The 20,409-nt window shown below is 46.8% G+C and overlaps 1 protein-coding gene across 2 annotated transcripts in view; it reads right to left on the minus strand.

The window, feature by feature from the left end:
- Window positions 1-20,409, minus strand: part of ZBTB40 (zinc finger and BTB domain containing 40) — a 948,694-nt gene that overhangs the window by 911,931 nt on the left and 16,354 nt on the right. For both annotated transcript variants that reach the window (XM_069610881.1, XM_069610880.1), the window contains exon 2: window positions 640-2,240. In XM_069610881.1, the coding sequence (XP_069466982.1) occupies window positions 640-2,173 (1,534 nt within the window). In that variant the 5' untranslated portion in view covers window positions 2,174-2,240. The remainder of the gene's footprint in view (window positions 1-639; window positions 2,241-20,409) is intronic.

The raw sequence follows: 20,409 nt of genomic DNA on the forward strand, positions 1-20,409 counted from the left end.
ATTGTATTTACCTACAGCTCACACCTCCCTCCTAAAATAAGCCTAGCTGCTCTGCCATACTACCAAAACCTTGTGTAGTACAGCCGTATACTAGAAGTTGGGGCCTGTATACCAAGGGATAGTTTTCTGAAGTCCCCATACATCCCAGTTAGACTTTAGGAAAAAATAAACTAACAGACAAAATGTACCTTTGCGCTTTCCTTTCTTCCGTACTGCATCAGATACCATAAAGAAGCCATTGCAGGTCTAAAACTGTGTACATTTAGCAAAGATTCCTTCATCACTCACCCGGCTATTTGTGAATATGTTCTTCTTTTTCCCCTGTTTATGAATGATGTAAGTGCTAGTGGACAATAACATGTAATAAAGAAAGTTTACTTTTGACAAATGTGTTTTCCTAAAGAACATGTCACATTTTCGAATGCCATTTTTATGATCCACATTGAAGCATATTTCTTTGAAGGGATAATTCGAATGGTTTCTGTGTTGAGAACAAAACAGTCCATGATCATGCAAGAAAAATACAGGATATGTATTACTAAAATCAACAATTCCAATTTAAATAGTTCATTAAAAAAAAAAAAGAAAAAAAGAACTAAAGAAAAAAGTTGTCTCCAGTGGGAACACATTTTTGTTTACCTTGTTTAATAAATCTTCCTTTTTTCAATGGAGGTTCCACTTCCTCGTCCATGTCTTCTGCTTTGTCACCAATACCTGTGATACATTTTGAGACTGCAGGAGCAACCAATTCTTCACTGGTTAATTTACAAACTGAATGGGTTTGCTGCTGCAGGACTTTAGTTTGAGTTATTTCAGTATGGCTGGCATCCTCACCGTCCTGCTTGGAAGTGGAATCAAGTTTGTCTGAATCTGTGAATGTATGTGGTTCCTTCATGTTGACTCCTGCTTTATCGTAGGCAGCTGCAACCAGTGATTTCAAATGGGGGGATACTCTTTCCACTTCTTCTGAATTTGCTACAGTCCCCAGGAAGTTTTCAATTAGTGGATGCTCTGTAGATTTTGGAGTGGTTAAAGGGGAACCCGATTCCACTGTGACAGCTACAATCGCAGACGGCAATACATCAGACACTGACCTTGAAATATATTTTTGTGGGGCAGTTTCTGTGGGCGCCATGTCAGTCTTCTCCTCAAACGGTGCCGGGAAGGGGGTTAGTTTAGAGGTTGCTGTACCAATATCTGGCTCTGAGGTTTGAGAGACAGTCGGTTTTTCCGAAAGTGTCAGGCCAGTCATCACCTGGGAGTTTTCAGGGCCATGTCCCACTTCAGTGAGTGCCAAGCCAGACACTGCCTCAAAGTGTGTTGGGCTAGACGATGCTTCAAGTGCAGAGGCAGCCAATATCTCAGAGTGTGCCTTGCCAGCCACTGCCACAGAGGTTGCTGAACTAGTAACTACCTCAAAGGACTTCAGCATAGTCCCTGCCTCAGAGGTGGCCATGTCAATCTTGGCATTGACATTTGCTAGACTTGTTGCAGCGTTGGAGTGTGTTTTTTCTGAAATTGCTGTTCCTGAAGTATCAAAAGAAGCTTTCTTTCCAAAGTTCTCAGTCACTACCATCATGTCAGCAGCTTCTGGATTGGTCGCTTCAACAGTCAAATGAGAAGCTTCTTCTGTAGCTATCAAAGTTGTCAAAGGCTGCGATTGTACTCTACATGAAAGAACCGGCATATTGTCAGATTCAGAAGGGGTCTTTGCTTCATCACCAATTATAGAATCTTGGGGTGTTCGAGGCATAGCTTTTGTAAGTGCACTTGGTAACCGAACAGAATAATCCATCATCATCTGGCTTTGAGTTGAGCGTTTCATTAGGTCAGTAAGTAATTTCTTACAACTGACAGCCACATCAAACATTTGCAGGGCATCTGCGACTGAGATTACCTTAGTAAAGTTATGCTTGCCCGGTGGAAGCTTACCAGTGTACACAATTTCTAGTAGGATAGTAAACTCTTCTGCTGTCACAACAGAAGAATCTATTGATATGGTGTCTGTGTCATCTAACAAGGATCTGAAAAGCAGACTAGCAGCAGCCAGGATGAGTTTGTGCGCCCGAAAGTGCATGTTGCCAATGAAAATTGTGCAGTCGCAGAACTGCTGTTCTTTGCATAACGTGTACAGCTGTAGCAACAGCTGTCTGTTATAGTTGGGCAACTCCATAACTTCTTTAGGCTAATGAGCTTTTCTTTCTTGACAGCCTCTTCACACTTCCAGGCTGTTTCTTCAACTACAAATTAAAAAGAAAGAAAATTAACAAAAATATTGTAATGGCAAACTACAATTAGCAAGTTTAGAATAGTTTATATTTTGTCCTTGGAATGCAGAGGGCACATCTTTTACACAGGATCTAGTGAAGAAAGGGAGTACAGAACATATCGGGCATCAGACTGAATGGGTACACAGTTAAGAGCATTCATATTACAGGGCAAAGGTGGTAAAGGGATTCAAATCGAAAACGGGTCTCCTTCTGCCGTGGGCTAGTTTATAGCAGATACATAATTTCTTAATGTTGTGCTTGAATCTAGGGTTGTGGAGTCGAAGGTTAAGTGGAACGGAATTCTAGCACATGGGCAAAGACAGAGCATTCGGCAAACGGCCACCCTCCCACTCACTTGTTTTTTTTTTAAACTGGCTAACGGTCTGTTTTTGTTGGCGGATCAGTGGCCTGGCAAGATTGTATAGTTTCAGGAACGGGGTCAAATGTATTTAGGTCCCTTGTCCTGGAGTCCTGTATTTTATATGTGCGTTTTCTTTCGCGAGTAGTCATTTCCTCGAGTATGCAAACACAATTGATTCTGTGCGCTGAGAACCAGATAGAATAAAAAATCAAGCTTCATAAAACTGTAGCGGAGTGCACGACAAATAACGGAATACGAAATGGCATGGAGAAACTAGAAGTTTGCCCTTTACATTCTGCAACAAGATCAAGTTGTTTTGCATAAAGGACAGGGGGTTCAACAGATTGATTCTTAAATCCAGAAAGAAATCTTTTGTCTTGAAGGCCCAAAAGAAAACCATGCTCGAACGCTCAGGATAAGCATATCTCACCAGAAGGGCCAAAACACAACGTGTCGATCAAGAACAGACTAGATTTAGTGCCCTTTCCACAAAGGACAATCATTTTCCTTTCCACACCAATTCACACCTGCACATTATAGATCAGTTAGAAGACCATGAGAAGGGCTAGAGTAGGTTGCAAGATCTTTCTGACATCCTCTGCCTTATGTACTGGGTGTGCTAGGTGTGGATCTGATGATTTTAAAATGTGTTGAATTGTCCTTGAGGATTCGGTGGATTTAAGCTATATAATCTTTTTTTCTTTTTTAAACCCATCACATCGTACTAACCGCTGGGCACAAATTGTGTTGTCTATGTTTGTTGAATTGATGTCTAAAGATGTTATCTATATTTATACAGGCACATTTTATGTTAGAGTTTGCTTGAAAACAATTATGAAAAAGATTAAATACAAAAATATATTTGATAGTAAAAAACACTCTGATGTCAATGCAGATGACTTGCGAAGCATCTAGCTGGTACGATGTACAATTCTGAACGGTGTCAGTGCAAAAGGAAGGCGTAACCAGTATCCTCTTAGGTATTGAGTCCTGTGCATTAGGCAAATGGATTTGCGAGAGATTTTGCCTTCAATTAACAGTCATTTGCAAGCATGGCTGACAAAGGAAAGGTGGTCAAAAGGTTGGAGTCCTAGTATCGGGCGTTTTACCAGATGTTGCATGAGATGAAGTTGACGGCTATTTGCTTCATCGATTCATAGGTAGAGGACATCACACTAGTGAAAATCAGATAGGAATTAGGAATTGGTCAGCTTAACGTTGTTAAACATCGCCAGTAGTGGTTCAACATTAGAAGTGGTACACTTTTTTTGTCTTCAAGATAAGTATCATTATTCGTTAACTTTTTTTTAAAATGTAATTATTAACCGTCTTTGTTACTACATATGCATGATCATATACAACATCATATATTAGATAGTTGGAACAAAACAACTAACCCCCCTCTAATGCGCAACCCGACTCCCCACCTGCCCCAATTTGTAAGCATTGCCTTCCTGTCCTGTCCAAACCCATCGTCCCAGTGTATGTCGCACTGCAGTGCCCTCCAACCTCCATATTTCTGCACAACCAGCCCCATTCAAGGTGGTCTAGATGCTGCTGGTGCATTATCAATGAGCGCGAATATAGTCTGTGTTAGCACATTCCAAGATGTAACATCCACACTCCTTGAGTCCTCGGTACACTGCCCTATGCCAGACCACAGTCTCAGCCAGCGCCCACCTCTGCAAATCATTCCATCTTCCCTCCACTTTAGGGCCCTCTGCAGACGTACAAGTCATCGCAATTTTGCGTTTGGCCAGCATGTACACAAGGTCCTTCATTTTAGCAATGTGCTTTGACCCTGCTTGCGCGGCAACAGACATGTCTCCGGAGACCATATATCGAAGTCTATCCCTCCACGAGACACCTTGTTTGCAATTTCTGCCCAGTACCCCTGTATTTTCCAGCAGGACCAGAACATGCGCAACATGCCTCCATTTTCATCCATGCATCTGGGGCAATATGGTCTATCCGCTCCCTTAAACCCGGGAGCTCTTGCAGGGCGTCAAGTATGCTCTGTGGGGTATGTACAGCTGTAGGAGTTTTAGCCTAGCATTTCTATAGACATGTTTTGGGTATGGCATTACCTTTGCCCATTCAGTATTCAAGAAAGACCGACCTAGGTCTGTCTCCCACTTAGTCCGTACTACGTCCAGAGCAAGCATGTTGTCCAGGAGCAGTTCGTAGAGTCTGGACACAACGTGTCCTCCCTCGAACAGATCACATATTGATTCAAGCCCAGTATTTCCTTTGAAGCCCTCCCAGAGTTCCAGCCACCTCCATTCCAGTGTGCGTGGCAGGCTCATGTGCAACAGAAATTGCCCCCTGTGTATACAGATTGCTCTGCTAACGTCTTTCAGTCTCAGTTTCCCCTCTTGAAGCAGGTCACCCACAGTGACCACTCTGTTGCCTTCCCAATGTCTACTGATTCCCAATACACCTTGCAGTGGACCAGCCAGTATGGCAATCAAAAGGGATCTCCGGGGGGAAAAGGGGTCCGCCACACTCAACACTCGCCAAGCCCTGCGCCACAATTCCTTGCCTAGTGTCAAAACAGTGAGTGGGCTGAACAAGATGTCACCCCTATACCCATAAAATCTACTTCAAATAGTGCCCTACAGCGGGATGTAAGAGTGCAGTATCCAGCGTTGGTTCATCTGCCATCCAGCCACTGCAATTGTCCGGGTAGGAAATTTAATTCAAAGGAATCCCTTAAACATAGTGTCCAATTTGTGAAATAACTTGTATGTTATGTTATATGGTACATTCACAAAGTAGTATAATAGCCGGGAGAGAAGCACCATCTTTAAGAGCGCTGCCCTACCCATCATCGATAAAGGAAGCTTACCCCAAAAGTCCATTGGCTTTGCCACTCTGTCTAGGGCGCCTTGCGTATTTCGCTCGTGCTCAGTCTTGACATCATGACGGACGTCAACGCCCAAGTATTGGAAGGTGTCGGTGGGCCACCTTAATTCCACAGCTGGAGGTTGCTCTCCTCCCCGCTTCCTAAGACCGGCCAGCGGGAACAGACATGATTTTTCATGACTAATGGTAATGCCTGAGAGTTCAGCTAAACGGTCCAGAGCATCTAGCATGTATTGCAGATTGACCTCTGGCTGTCGCACATAGAGTTGCATATCGTCTGCATACATGGAAATCGCGTGTCACTCCATTTATTTGGATGCCTGCATCTGCATATTCTTCCCTGAGGAACGCTGAAATGGTTTCAATCGTGAGAATAAAAAGCATCAGGGACAGCAGACACCCCTGCCTGGTGCCTTTTTTAAGCTCCCATCCTGCTGAGATGTATCGGCCTGTATTTACCCTGGTCCTAGGTGCAATGAACACCATTTAACCCACACTAGGTATTCCTGCCCAATGCCAAACCGTTGGATAGTGGCATACAGCCAGTCCCACCAGACGTAGTCAAACGCTTTAATAGCGTCCAGTGACTCCACTGCATACTGATCTCCCAGGGACATAGTCTTATCAATTATGTGGTGTAGGTGTCGCAAGTTCCAGGAGGGGTTCCTACCTGGGGCATTGGGAGTCTGATACACTCAGATCGGCAATCACACCCCTCAACCTGTTGGCCAGCAAAGCAGTGAGTATTTTGCTGTCCCGATTTAGCATGGACATGGTGTATAGGAGCCAGATTCCATCTGGGGCTTATTTAGTTTGGGTATAGGTATTATGATGGACTCCCTCAAACTTAGGGGAAGCACACCCACCTCATTTGTTTCTCAAGGAGCATCTGGACCAGTTCATCCGCAAACTCCTCATAGAATTTGCTCTGCAGGCCATCCGCTCAAGGAGTCTTGCCAGTATGCAATGTTCGAATCGTAGCCTACAACTCTTCATCGGGCCTCTAACTTCTACCGCTTCTCTACTCCAGCGAGGCAACTTAATCAGGGACAAGGCCTCCTCTAGATCAGAGTACCCGGCAGGGTCATTCTCCGAGTACATAGAAATATATCTGAGAAAGGGGTCATTAGCCTCTGAGGGGCTCCTGAGATATTGGAGGAGTCAAGTCCGCGGCCACGGTCCTCCCCACCCAGATGCAAGGGCATACTCCATGTGGTGAGGGCGTCTCCCTTCAGTAGACAAACTCACTCCCAAACACCCCTCTCCCCAACAATAGCCCAGCATGCCGAGGTGCCTTTGCTTCTCGCACTCAACCTGCTAACAGCACCCCAAGCAGCGGCTGGATACTGTCCAACTAGTAACCTAAAAGGTACAGTTCAACCGCGGGGTGGGCGGGCGAATTTGGGTCTCGCCAGATGCATCTCTGCAAGGCAGACCCACGGAGCGGAGGCACAAAAAAATGTTGCCGATATTTGCACTCCCGCTTTCTGAAGAACTCACTGTTGCCATACAACGCAGCATCCAAAAAGTACCTCAACAGCTCCTCATGAGGCTGCCATAATGTATATCTCCCTCCATGTGTTGCCTAAATCGTGTAGCTTGTTGCTACATTTCCGTTGTCATTCCTTGTGCTCAGGAGTGTGTTCAAATAGGTTCTTGTCTCTCTCAGTGCCTGTTCCTCTGTGGTGTTGCTACTCCGCCAGTGGGGCAATTTCGTCATGTCCATGCATGCATGTGCCTCTTCAGAACTATCAAAGAAGAGGGACTGGCCTTTATGTACACCTTGAGTTGAGCCAGGTAAACAAGCATGTACTTCAGTCCGGCCCACCGGAGATGCTCTTTCGTGGGACCAAACTGAGCTTTGCGCCTTTGGACTTTAAGTGTGTAGTCTGGGAATACAGCCAGTTTATCCGACGCTCTTTGGATCATGCCCCATCTCTCAAGAACTCCAGGATCTTCTCAATCTTTATAATTCTTGATTCTGGCAATGATTGGTCTCTGGCACGACCTGGGCGGGGGCTTCTTGCTTAAGGATCTATGAGCTCACTCTACTGTAAAGCCTTGCGTGAGCGCCCTGGGCCCACTTCTTGTAAAAGCAGGTTCTCTACATACATGGTGGGGTCAGAGCACTCTGCCCCCCTCTGGCAAGCCAAGTATTTGTACATTATTTCATCTGGCCCTGCCCTCTGCAGCTTCGGCTCGGTTTTTCAGCACTCTCACCTTCAGATTCAGTTCCTTGACATCTGCCTGTGGGTTCTGGATACTTGCTGTGTTGTCATCCACTTTCTTTTCAATCTGTCCCGTCCTATCAGCTAGGGCGCGGACGTCTTGACGAAGCAGTCCCACGTGTATCATGACAGCATCAATTTTAGACTCCAGGTATGTTTGCAGGGCAGCAACAGCCAACAGGACCTCCTGCTCACCCCTGCTCTGCTGTGCTGGGGACTCAGACACCGGTCCAGTCTTGTGTCCAGGTGGAGATATTGCCTTATACTCCCAGCTGCAGGTGTAGGCCCCTATCGTGGTCCGTTTGCCATTCCCTCGTCCGGACCAACCAGGCATAAGCCCAGCAAGTGCTGCAATCGTGTACCAGTGTGCAATCTCCTCCACAGCAGCTCCACAGCACCCAAGCAACAGGGGCACACCTCAGCCGCTCCTGGCAGGAATATAGGGCTGCCGAGGAACCATGTTGGTGCAGCGACTCTCAGCGACAGTCGTCCTCCGCCCCACTTCCTGGCGCTGCCCTCTGCTCTGTTATTATCTCCCAATGTCCATCACCTGGCAGGACTTCAGGGTCACACACTGTCTCCGCTGCAGAATTCCCCTGTTTACCATCTCTCGCACACTGCCTCTCAGCTGGGGAGAACCACAGTGCACCACTTCAGCCTAACACAGCATCGCCGTTGAGGCTTCCCTCTTCTTCAATTAGGATTTTGTTGTCCCTTTAGTATCTTCCTGCAATCGGAGACTGGTTTGCAGGACTGCCCCCCCACCCCCCAAAGACTTCTCACCTGGGCCTGCTCTCCCAGACTACACTACCAGGCACGGTTGCAGGCTGCTCCTTCACTCCTTTGTTGTTGATCGTGGCCGCCAGCGCCGGGGAGCCGATTTTTCTGCTCCCTCCCCCCCCCCCCCCCCCCCCCAAGTGCTGTTCTGAGCCGGCCAGTGCTCCGAGAAGCAGCGCCAAGGAAACCCGCCAGGCACCTTCGCTGCCTCAACCACTTCTTTTGCACATGAGAGCTTGTCCCTGCTCAACCGCTCTTTACTGAAAGTTTCTCGCTCAGTCCCCCATCTCAGCACACACAGCGGCCGCCATCTTACATACGGTCCTAGTTGGACTGGCATTTGCTCCTCCTCAATCTGCCGCACTATCTTTCGGTGTGCAAGCATTCTTTTCCTGCTCACCACCGGGCGTGGCAACTCCACCACCCGTTTCCAGTGTCCAATGACGATTTCAGCTACGGTGTGGGCAGATCATTATCGGCAGAAGCGCTGAGGGCCACTTCACTGCTTGCTACCGGCCACACCCCCCCCCCCCAGTAGCAGTACACTCCTTATGTACAATATTTATGCGAATGTGAAGTTGAACGTGTGATTTGTGCAGGATTTCACTTATTTGTGGTGTGAAAAAAAAGATGTGTGCATTAGGACACCCAGGTTTTTTACTTGGTGAGAAGTGATTTGCCCCTTCCATGTGCAATCAAGTAATTAAAAGGTAGTTTCAGGGACCCTATGCAGAAAATGAGAATTTTTCTGATTGGCTAGTATTTAGGCAAACGTTTTTTATGATGCCGAGAGAGTTTGTAAAGCGTGGGTGGATGCAGTTTGCAGTCAATGTTGAAGGAAGTTTGCATGTTGTCTGCATATATTTGGAAGTAGTTCAAGAAGGGGTAGTGTGGGTCAGTGAGAGGCTTCATTTGTACATTTATCATCCACAGCAAGAAAGGGCTACCAATATTTCTAATATTGTACCTCCTATGGTGAAATTGCTTAGTTGGACTTTGTTTGATCTGCTCCTGAAGAAGGACAGCATCCAATTGCTCCTTAGGACTGTAGTTATGGAGGATGTTGTGATCCAACATGTCAGAGGTTCCTGGTAAGTCTAGTAAGATATTTTCCTGTGCTTTCAGGGGGTGTTCTTTCATCAACAAATGGGCGGTTCCAGTGCTGCTTTGTGATGGGAAGCCGGATTGATGTTCGCAAATATCCACTGAACCCCCCCACTCCCCTAATCTCAAACCAACCATTGACAAAGAATGGTGTAAAAGAATATGTGCGTACGTAAGGGGCATAAAAAAAGTGAAAGAAAAGGGAGGCGAAGTGGCTAAGAGGTGCACAAGGGCAGAGAAGAAGGGCTGGGAAAGGTATAAAAGGGTCATTAGAGCTCATTCTCAATAAAAGCCCATTTGAATTGAATTTAGGATCCATAATTCATGAAACTTTAACCTCACTGAATTTGATGATTTGGGTAGTGGCAATCTTTTCCATTATTTTGGCCATGTAAGGGATGTTAGTGAGAGTCTATAGTTCAACAGAACGGATGGGTCAAATTTGTTTTTTAGAAGTGTGGCGTTTGTGGATTGATATGGCGTCAGCGGTAAAGAAAGCATTGTAAATACTAGAAATTTTGAGGCCCACATTGCTCCGCTGACATTTTTAAGGAACTGGCAACTCTGGCGCTGTCCTTTGGTAGGATGGGGTTAAGTGCTTACATTGTTTTGCTCAAGATGGTTATGAGAGTGGTGTTTCTGCTGCCCATTTTTTGAGTACTGATGGTAATTTGTATGTCTTCTGACTATTAGGTTAGTCATTTGTTGCATTTGATTGTTTATTTACAATACATTTAATACCAATGAGTGGTTTCTAAACACGGGATCAGGATGAGTGTTGCATTGCTAAGATTCAGGATACTGAGCTCTCTCAATATTTTGAAGGCTTTGGCTGCTTGGCGTTTGGCTCAGTAGATAAGATTTCTGCAGTACCATTTTCTTGTATATTTTGGAGTAGCCATAAGCGCACATCTATTTGAAATATACTTTTGTCCTGCTTTATTAGGGATTTGTGCCATTTACATCGTGTGTTTCGGGCCTTTCTTTTAAATTAAACTCACCATTGAGCCACGTAGTTTCTCTTGATGGGTATTTTTTGATTTTTAACTCGGGGATAATAGTGCTAATAATTCTGTTTAAGACACTGTAGCCATTTTGTTGGTTGGTCTTTATCAATGATTTCCTGTATTGATCATTTCCTTTTACGATTCTAAATTTGCCTTATTTTGATTGTTGGTGCCCAAGGCCATGTGGTGATTATTTTTGTGTTTGTCAATGGTCATTTAAGGGCTGGTAATCAGATGGTCGTCTCAACATAGTACCAGTCTGTGGATTGAGGTGTTGATGGGGCGGTTTATGGAAAATATAATGTCCTAAGTGGATCCATTTTTATTTTTGAAGTTACTGATCCACTTGCTGAAACCTAAATTAATAATGGTGTTGAGGGGGGCATTTGCTGCTTTGTTTTCAGAGTTTAGCCAAAGACAGGTGGCTACAGGATCAGAAAGTTGTTTGACTGAAGACGGTCACAGTTTATGTACAGAGGAGTGTGTGGGAATGATTTGTTGTTGGGCTTTTGTCTGCATAAATGAAGGATACGAGACCTCAGATGCTTCGATATTCCATTTACTACTTGGATTGTGTAGCCCGGTAAGAGGAGTTTGTCCCATGCAACCATGCTGTTCCCCTTAAACGAGGTTTCATTGTTACATTAATTGAATACTATATTTATCAATAGCATGTTAAATGTGGGCCTTTATTGTTATAGCTTTGGAATTATTGATGTCCAGCTATATTGTTAATTAGATTGTTTATGTTAAGCACAGGTAGACCAGTGGTGTAGGTAGTGTTAATTTTATTTTCAAATTTGTTTATTGGCATTTAACATAACTGGGTGACACATGTCAAATCATATATTGCATACAATGCGCAGCCGTTAGTGTTATATAATGGTTAACGAAAGACAAAAAAAAGGGGGGGAAAAGAAGGAGAGAGAGAAGAGAGGAGGGAGGGCAAACAAAAATTGCAAACGATAACGTGGTAACATGAACTGTCTCCTTGTCTAATCTTCATCATCCAGGTTCAGGGTCTTCAGCGGGCGTGTTGTGAGGTAGGGGGGTGGGGGGTTGCCTAAGTTTAGCCATTGCATTGGGTGTTCAGGGGCCACCCCAGCGGGTTTCTGTGTGCCGGCAGTCCAATGTGATCCACTCAATATATGCTCATGGGGGTTTATCGTCTGAGGGGTAGATTATAGTGCTGATCTCCCTCCATGCCTCCAGGGTGGCGCTTGACTCGTCGGTTGATCTAGTGACGCTGTCCTCCCATGCCCTTGTCTGTGCGTTAACCCATCTTACAAGTTTGTTATACCAGGCGTTATTGTCTGGGTCCTGCTGGTTTTTTCAAGGACATGGCGATGTGTCTTTTTGCCACTATGCACAGCAAGTCCATTAATTTCACCTGATGTTTAAGTTTGGCCGGTCTGGGGTATGTCCCTAGGAGGCATTCCTCAGGAGATCATCTGTAGCTGGAAGTGCACGCTTTCTCGGAAGTCTGCTTCACTTTAGCCCATAAGGATTGTACTGTGTTGCATTCCCAAAACATGTGTATGAGGTCTGCCCTGTCCGTTTTGCACCATGGGCAGTTAGGGTTCGCTTGTCCATTGAATGCCATTAGCCTGTCTGGGGTTAGATATGTCCGATGCAGGACATTTAATTGTATAAGGGGAAATCTGTGATTTCTGGACACGGCCTTGGGAAATGCTAGCGCCCTGTCCCATTCTCCATCCGACAGTTCTCGGCCAGTGTCCGCTTCCCACTTGTTTTTCAGCGTCCCTCCTTTCGGGTTAGGATTATCATTGAGGTGTCTGTATATTTGGGAGACCAGTTTCTGTCCAAGTTATACAGTAGGGTAGTGAAAGCATCAGACTCGGGTTCTTCTGGCCAGGTGCCCCACTTATGTCGAGCTAGTTCACGTATCTTACGGTAACACAAGTAATGACTAGTGGGTATCCCATGTCCTGCAGTGAGCTAAACTCTCTGAAGGAGCCCTCGCCATATAGGTCTCCCCACATGTAAACCCCTTTCTTCTCCCAGGCCCTGAGGTGTAGCAGGTCAGAGTTTGTTTTACATAGGTCCCAGATCATTGGTATTTCCGGGGAGTAGCCAGATTTGTTTCCCCAGAGTGGCTATGAAGGGTGCGTTTCTCAGTAGGTGACTTGGCGCCCAAATAAGTTCTTTTAGTTGCAGTGGAGAGATCAGGGACTGTAGCAAGGGGGTCTCAGATGTGGTCTCGTCGGCCAACCATTTGGACACAAAGCTAAGTTGAGCTGCTAAATAGTATTTCTCGAAATGCAGGAGTTGAATTCCTCCTTGGGCATATGGCAAGACTAATGTGGAATGTGCTATTTTACGCCTACCCTGCCTCCAGATGAATTCTCGAATTATGGGTTCTTAATGAAATATTGTACATTTTGGAATCTATACAGGAGCCTGGGGAGGATTATCATTTTAGTTATCGAGACTCTCCCCATTGGTGACAGTGGGAGTTTTGCCCAAAAGGCCATTGATCTGCGTAACTTGGGTATTACAGCTATTGTGTTATGTTCATGCATTAATTGAGGGGTGTGCATAATCTGAATACCTAGGTAGCGAAACTTGGCGGTCTGCCAGTGTATCCCCAACGGTGGGAGCTCCTTCGCGCTTCTGTCTTTAAGGCCTGCTAGTAGGAATAAGCAGGACTTTACTCTGTTAAATTGTATGCCTGATACTTTGGAAAAATTGTCTAGGACTTCCAGCATGGTTGGGACTTTGAGATGTGGGTCTCTAACGTACAGTAGAACATCATCCGCATAGAGGGAGATGATGTGATCGATTTCTCCTATTCTTATTTCGGCATCAAATAATTGCTTCTGGAAGTAAATAGCAATGGGTTCCAGCCCCAGAATGTAAAGCATGGGAGATAGCGGGCAGCCTTGCCGGGTGCCTCTGCATATGTCCCAAACTTCTGATACGTGTCTCCCAGTCTTTACTCTTGCTCGTGGTTTGGTGTACAGTATGCAGACCCACCTAATGAATCTCGGGCCAAATCCAAATTCCTTCAGGACCGCAAGCAGCCACTCCCAGAATATGGAGTCGAACGCCTTAATGGCATCAAGTGATAGCAGGGCATAGGATTCAGTGCTTGTGTCTGTTTGTTGGAGGATGTCTTGAAGTCTGCGTAAATTCATGGTCGTGTTCCTGCCTGGCACAAACCCGCATTGGTCCATGTGCACAACATCCCCTATCAGCCTGGACAACCTCTGAGCTAGGATTGTGGTCAGCAGTTTGACATCGTAATTAAGCATGGCTAACGGGCGATATGAATCACAATGCTCAGCCGGCTTGTTCTGTTTGAGGACTGGGATCACTAGGGTTTCCCTCATGCTGTTAGGTAAAATGCCTCGTTCATATATTTCTTGGAAAACCTCATGCAAAAGTGGTATCAGGGAGGGGCCATAGGTTTTGTAAAATTCTGCGGGTAACCCTTCGCTCCCGGGGGCCTTACATGTGGCTTGCAACTTAATTGCTTCGGCGATGTCTTCTGTTGTAATCTCAGCCTCTAGGGCCACGGCTTGTGCTGAAGAGAGTCTAGGCAACCCGATCTACTCCAAGGTGTCTGATATCTGGTCCGCGGGAACTACAATTTCGTGTGAGTATAGTTGTGTATATTAGTTTTAAAAGGTCTCATTTATGTCCTGTTGGGTCTGAAGTGTATTGCCCTGTGCGTCATGAATCATGGTGATAGTGTGCCGGGGATGTTCCCTTCTGCAGAGCCAGGCCAAGAGCCTGCTGGGTCTATCCGCCTCTACATGCGCCCTGTTCGTTCGAGCGACGCAATCAAACTTAGCAAGTCTGTCCCAAGAGCTCGAGCATTCCTCCCGGAGCGCCCTGAGCCTGTCTTCATGCCGCTGTGGGTCTGTGGGGTCGCTACTAAGCCTCTCTATCTCTGTTTCTCCCTGGGCCAGTTCCTCCCGTAGTAATCTTCTGATGCCACCCGCTTTTGCCATGATCTCGCCCCTGGTCACTATCTTTAGGGCCTCCCATACTGTGCTTACATGATCTACGCTTCCCTTATTGAGTTCTATGTAGTCGTCGATCACATCTTGTAGTTCATCTCTGAATGCTTGGTCTCTCAGGGACTCTACTGGCATTTGCCACATAGGGATAGGAGATCTGGGACCGGTGTGGTTCCATTCTACTGTTAAGGGGGAGTGGTCTGAGATAGTTCTCCCTAGGTATTCTGCTCCTCCCATCTGGGGTAGGTGTTCTCTGCCTATAAAGATGTAATCTAGCCTCATGTGGAGGTCATGTGGGGATGAGTAGTACGAGTAGTTTCGGGTTTGGGGGTGGAGTTCCCTCCATATATCGGCCAGGTCTAATCTATCAATCAGCGTGTTTAGCGCGGTCGTGGCAGCCATTGTGGCGGTGGGTGGTGGTAATGATCTATCCAGTGTGAGGTTGCGCACGCAGTTGAAATCAACTCCCCAGATGAAGAAACTATGTCTATAGTGCGTGTTCTTAGCGTACATGGAGGCCAGGTGGGCCGTGATGTTGTTATTAGGGAAGTACGAGTTCACTATGCATAGCTCTTGTTGTTCAATGTGTCCCTGTAGTATCACATATCTACCTTCTGGGTCGCTCACAAACTTAGATAGTCGGAAAGGGCGTTGGGGGTGAATCCAGGTATATACCCCTCTAGCATATTTCGAATAGGCTGTTCCAAACCCCTGCCCGCCCCAGTGTTCCTGCAGTTTGGCCATGGTTTCCGCTGTACAGTGCGTTGCTTGTAAAAGCGCTATTCCCACCTTTTTCCTGAGCAGATATGACTTGATCCTGTTCCTACGGAGGTAAGTGCTGAGGCCCCTAACATTCCATGTCATTATTTTTATTCTTCCGGCCATGGTGTTTTAGGGTGGATTTTGCCAGTTTCCCTGTCCCGGAGGGGGGGTTGCCCACATTGTAACTCCCTCTCCCGCCCACATTCCCGCTTCTGTTCCAGTGTAGTCTGGAGACTTACCAACTTTCGTAACTTTCATTCGGGTGAATGAATAAAGCAAAACGTTTAACAGTGAACTGCCCCCAGCAGTTGCTTCCAACTTGCAGCGCTCGGGGGCTCCCGAGCCTTCTAGGCCACTCCAGGCCTTTCGACGCGGGTAGTGTGCAGGCATTTGACCCGCACTGTCCTCATGGGGGTGGGTCAGCGGTGTACTTGCTTGTGGTTCTTTGTGCTCCTGCCCTACATTGCTGTATCATTTTCTGAAACGGCCCCTTGCGTTGTTCAAATAACCATCTTGACTCTAGTATGGGGCCTTGTAATGGCGTTCGTGTTCTTAATGCTTGTTTCTCTTTTATCTGTTTTGCTGTGATTCCTCTCCGTTCTCCGCTAAGTTATTGTGCTCGAGCCACATGTTTGCCGCCGCCGGGGTCTCCAAGAAAGTTGCCTTTCCCTTATACAGAACTTTGAGGCGAGATGGGTGGAGTAGCATGTATTTGAGGTTGAGCGTTCGAAGCCTGGCTTTCACTGGAATGAAGGAGTTTCTGGCTCTCTGGACCGCGGGAGTATAGTCGGGGTATATGACTATTCTGGAGTCTTGCCTCCTGATCTCCCCGCCTTCTCTGGAATGCCGTAGTATCGTTTCTCTGTCGCGAAAATATAGAATTTTCGCTATTATGGGACGTGAGTGTGAGCCTGGCGGGGGGCGCTTTTGAAGTGATCTATGGGCGCGCTCCACTGAGAACCCTTGTGATAGTTTTCCCGCCCCTATTTCTTGTAGGAGCAATGTCTCTATAAAGTCTGTCTGGTCTGGGCCCTCCATGTCTTCAGGAACCCCCAAAATCCTAATGTTGTTGCGCCGAGCGCGTCCCTTCTGCTCCAAGTCCACTACCTTTGCCTTCAAGTCGGAAGTACTTGCTACATTGTCGTGCAGGGTGGCTTTGCTCGTATTTACTCTCTCAGTTAGGTTACGGGCATCCTGACGCATAAGCTGCATATCCGCCCTCATTTCCTCTATTTTGGTTTCAATAGAGGTGCGTAGTGCTGCAATAGCTTGGAGGACTAGTGTATCTTTGGGTTCTGTTTCCGGTTGTGGTGGCATTGCATTGGGTGTGGGCTCTTGTTGCTGCAGCTGTTTGGGCCTAACCGTCGTGTAAGAGTCCATTGTTGTTGTTAATTTTGTCTTGTTTTTTGGTGGTGACATCTCCAGTGTGCTGTCCCTACCGCTCAGCAGGTGGTTATTATAGTTCAGCTCAATGAATGCCGCCGTCTAGGCAGTCTATTATGCGCAGTTCAATTGCAACCCTAGACCACCTCTAGCACCATGCTATGCCGTTCCAAGGTGCGTGGTCAGTTTTCAGCGTTGTGTAGGAACGGGGGGCCCTTAGTGAAACCCGCTGGTCCCTAGGCCATGCCAATAATCAACAGCCCCCTGGGTCCCACACGTGCGATCGTCCTCTTTGTGTGGTCCTCCGCCCACGCCAGAGACAAGTTTCTTTTTAAGGTGTGCCAGGTTGCCTCCAGCGCGCCTTAGTTGGCAGGGCCCTATTTAGTTCTCAGGACCCCTTCCACGTATGGAATTATGGCAGCTTGTCCATTACTTGGGCTGCCTCCCTGGAGCTGCAGTGTGCCCCGGCGTAGCAAGCCCTGCTCCGCGCGAGAGTCCCAGGCCGCTCCTCCCTCCTTCCAAAGGCGGGCGTCTTTACCTTTGTAGGTCCTGTCGCGGGGCCGCGCAGCTGCTGGTGACTTCGCTGCCTCCCCCCACCGGCCAGGGGCTCCGTCGGACAGCGAAGAGAAAGGGGGAGGTCCACGGCCGCAGTGTCCCGTCTCCTTTCCTGCCGCGGGTCGCACCTCAGTTCCGGCTCCCTGGTGCCTCGAGGCGTCGCCGTCCGGTTATTGGGGGCTAAGACAAAGCCGTCGCCCCAGCGCAGTCCGTGTGTGGAGAGGGACCAGCGTGGGTGGTTCCCCGCTGGCTCGTTGGGCTCGCGTTGTTCCGGATCAGAGTCCGCTGGGCGCCGCCATCTTGGGTGGTCAAGGGGCGCCTCTTCCCCGGCCTCGTTCAGGGCCAGCTGGCTTCCGATTTCTCCTGAAAGTGGGGTCCGATCACGGGGGAGAGGTTCCCCTTTCAGCTGAAGTTATTTTCGAAAAGAGTATAGCTGTATTTACAGCGCGATTCCGCTCGTGTCAGGATCTCGGGCAGGAGCTCCTCGGATTCACGGCTTTACAGCATGCGCGCTGGCCACACCCCCGGTGTAGGTAGGAAGGTCCCGGTGCTGGATGAAGATGCTGATGGCTTGCGTATAAGGGGTCCGTATGAAAAGGCTAGGGATTGTATTTGCTAGGCTGTGTAGCAAAGATTGCTTACCTTGCAACATAATCGTGCAATTTTTGTATAAATTGATTGTTAGTTCCTTGCATTGCGGGTGACTGTGCGTTATCTGCCCTCAGACTTCCCCTTTAGTGGTGTCGTCTGTGGGTATAGTAGTTCTATATCACCGACACTGTTTTTTTACAACAGGTGTTTTTACGAAGAGTGTTTGCTGAAAAAACGAATCAAAGTTTTAAAAAATATTTTGGGGGTGATCCCCTTAAGCCCCCCATCCTCTACCTATTTTTTTTATATTCCCCGACCCGCCCCCCCAACCCTTTATATGCCCTTTCCCACCTCAAACAAATTTCTAAGAGTTTTTTCAGCAAAAACCCTTCGTAAAAGCGGGCGTCGATGAAAGGACGCCGTACCGGGTATAGCGACTCAGGAGCCACCTAGCCCCCTGGCAACAAAAGTTGCCTTGCTACTGCCATGTGCATAATAATGTTATTGGCCACACACAATGGTGGCTGGAATATTTGAGGGCAAGGGGCCAGGCGCTACTCATGTCTAGGTTAGCTTTAAGATTTCATTAAAAACCTTACATCAACTAGTGAAGTTTACATCACGCTGCTGCAGCAACCACAATCCTTTAAGCATTAGTGGTGGCCTGAGAGTCTGTGCCGCAGGATACACTTCGAGATGGTTGGGGGGTGCCCTCAGCAGGGTTTGCAGGGGGGCGTCCTCATTTTGTATTACGCCACTGGTAAGCACACATTTAACAGTGCTGTATGAAAAGATGTGTACTATAAGGGCATATTGATAAAGAGATCATGGGTTGCAACATACAAGAACATTTCCATGTGCCGATCAAAGCAGAATTGCTCTGAGAATCTTACTACATTTCAGAGAAATTACAAGGAGTGTTAGGCCTTGAAAAGAGGCTGAGAATTGAGGCATCGCTGGTCTCCGTTCGGGAGCAGGACCAATCTGGAATTAGGGTGTCAAGTAAAGTGTTAAGCGTTGCCATGCCTACTGGAACTATGGTTGTGGCAAGGGATTATGTGGTGTTGTACTTTTGCCAGCCTCCCTTCACCAATCCACTGTGATGTACTCCCTGACTAGCATGTTATTCACTGTAGCGAGTGCTGGTCATGTGACAAGTCATGGACCAATCAAGGGCCTTCATTTGCAGTCTCAGGGAAGATGGCTCTATGGGAAGTAGGCAGGCTCAATGGTAGAAAGGGCTTTCTTTGTAGATGAAAGGCAGGTTCCTTCAAAGCCACACCACTGGGACTAAAAGAGGACATGCAACAGTCATCCCCCAAAACACTTTTTTACGAGCGGCTTTCAGGGTGGGCTTTTCACAACTCATGGACCAATCAGGGCCAGCACCTGCAGTCTCAGAGTGGATAGCGCTTTGGGAGGTGGATGGACTGTTGTGGCAAAAGGCTTTCTTTATGAGAGACCGTGAGATAAGATGGAGGAAATTTAACAAATTCAGCTCCAAAGCACATTTCCAAAACCAGCACTTGGCATATGAGATTAGGTGTGTTCGAGATCATTTATACTTCACAATTACAAAGTGATTTCCTGTGTAATGTGGGCAATAGAAGATATGAATTATTACCAGCTGCATTTGACTATGATGAAAAAGTTGAATAGCTCATTGCAGAGATCCATGTCAAACTCTTAGACAAGGAGTAGTACCATCCCTTGAAGGAAAGTCATCAAATTAGTACCTGTGGGTATAAAGGCTGGTCTCAACACATGGATGTTCCAAGTTTTCAATAAACCTGTACTTAAGCACATTATGCTATTCCTATTGCAATATGTACCATTAAAACTACACAGCATTCTCTATTTCCACAGTCCAAGAAAAATTGCAACAGTGCAAGATCCCTAGGAGCTGGTGGGACAAATAAGTTAGTCAGGAAAGTCAGACAAAAGCCAATGTGAAATCAACCCCAGGCATCCTTTCACAAAGAATCCAAAGACGCACGTGGCAATGTTTCTAAGCGACAAAGTAGCATCCAGATTATTCCAAGACAGTTTGCACTTTTGTCGAGGAGGGAGGAGGGCAAGGAAGAAGAAGAAAGTAGACACAAGCACACAAGGTAGGAAGCAACCACTTGCTTACACCACTGTATAATGGTTGCAATTCATGTTGTTCCACATTTGGAAGAAGTAATGTTTTTATTATTATCTTGTGTGGGCTGGCGACAGAGCCCCAGTCCCCGATACCCAGTGGGAACAAGGAGAAGAAACCGCTATAGTATACAGCCAAAGGTTCCCTCCATACACTCAAATCCACCAACGTAAGAAATAAAGCATTGACCAGGCCCGGATGGGAAAAAATTCGGAGTCCCTAGTGAGCAGGGAAGTAAATGTCTTTCTTCTGCCCCAATGCAAATAGAAATCTTTTCAACCATGATTCATGCTTCCATAGAATACAGAAGTCACATGCTGCAATCTAAAACAGACTCACGTTTCACACAAAGGAAAAATAAACAAACAGCCCATTCT

Source organism: Ambystoma mexicanum, chromosome 8 (assembly GCF_040938575.1).
Source record: "Ambystoma mexicanum isolate Mex_15411 chromosome 8, UKY_AmexF1_1, whole genome shotgun sequence".
Classification (NCBI taxonomy): domain Eukaryota; kingdom Metazoa; phylum Chordata; class Amphibia; order Caudata; family Ambystomatidae; genus Ambystoma; species Ambystoma mexicanum.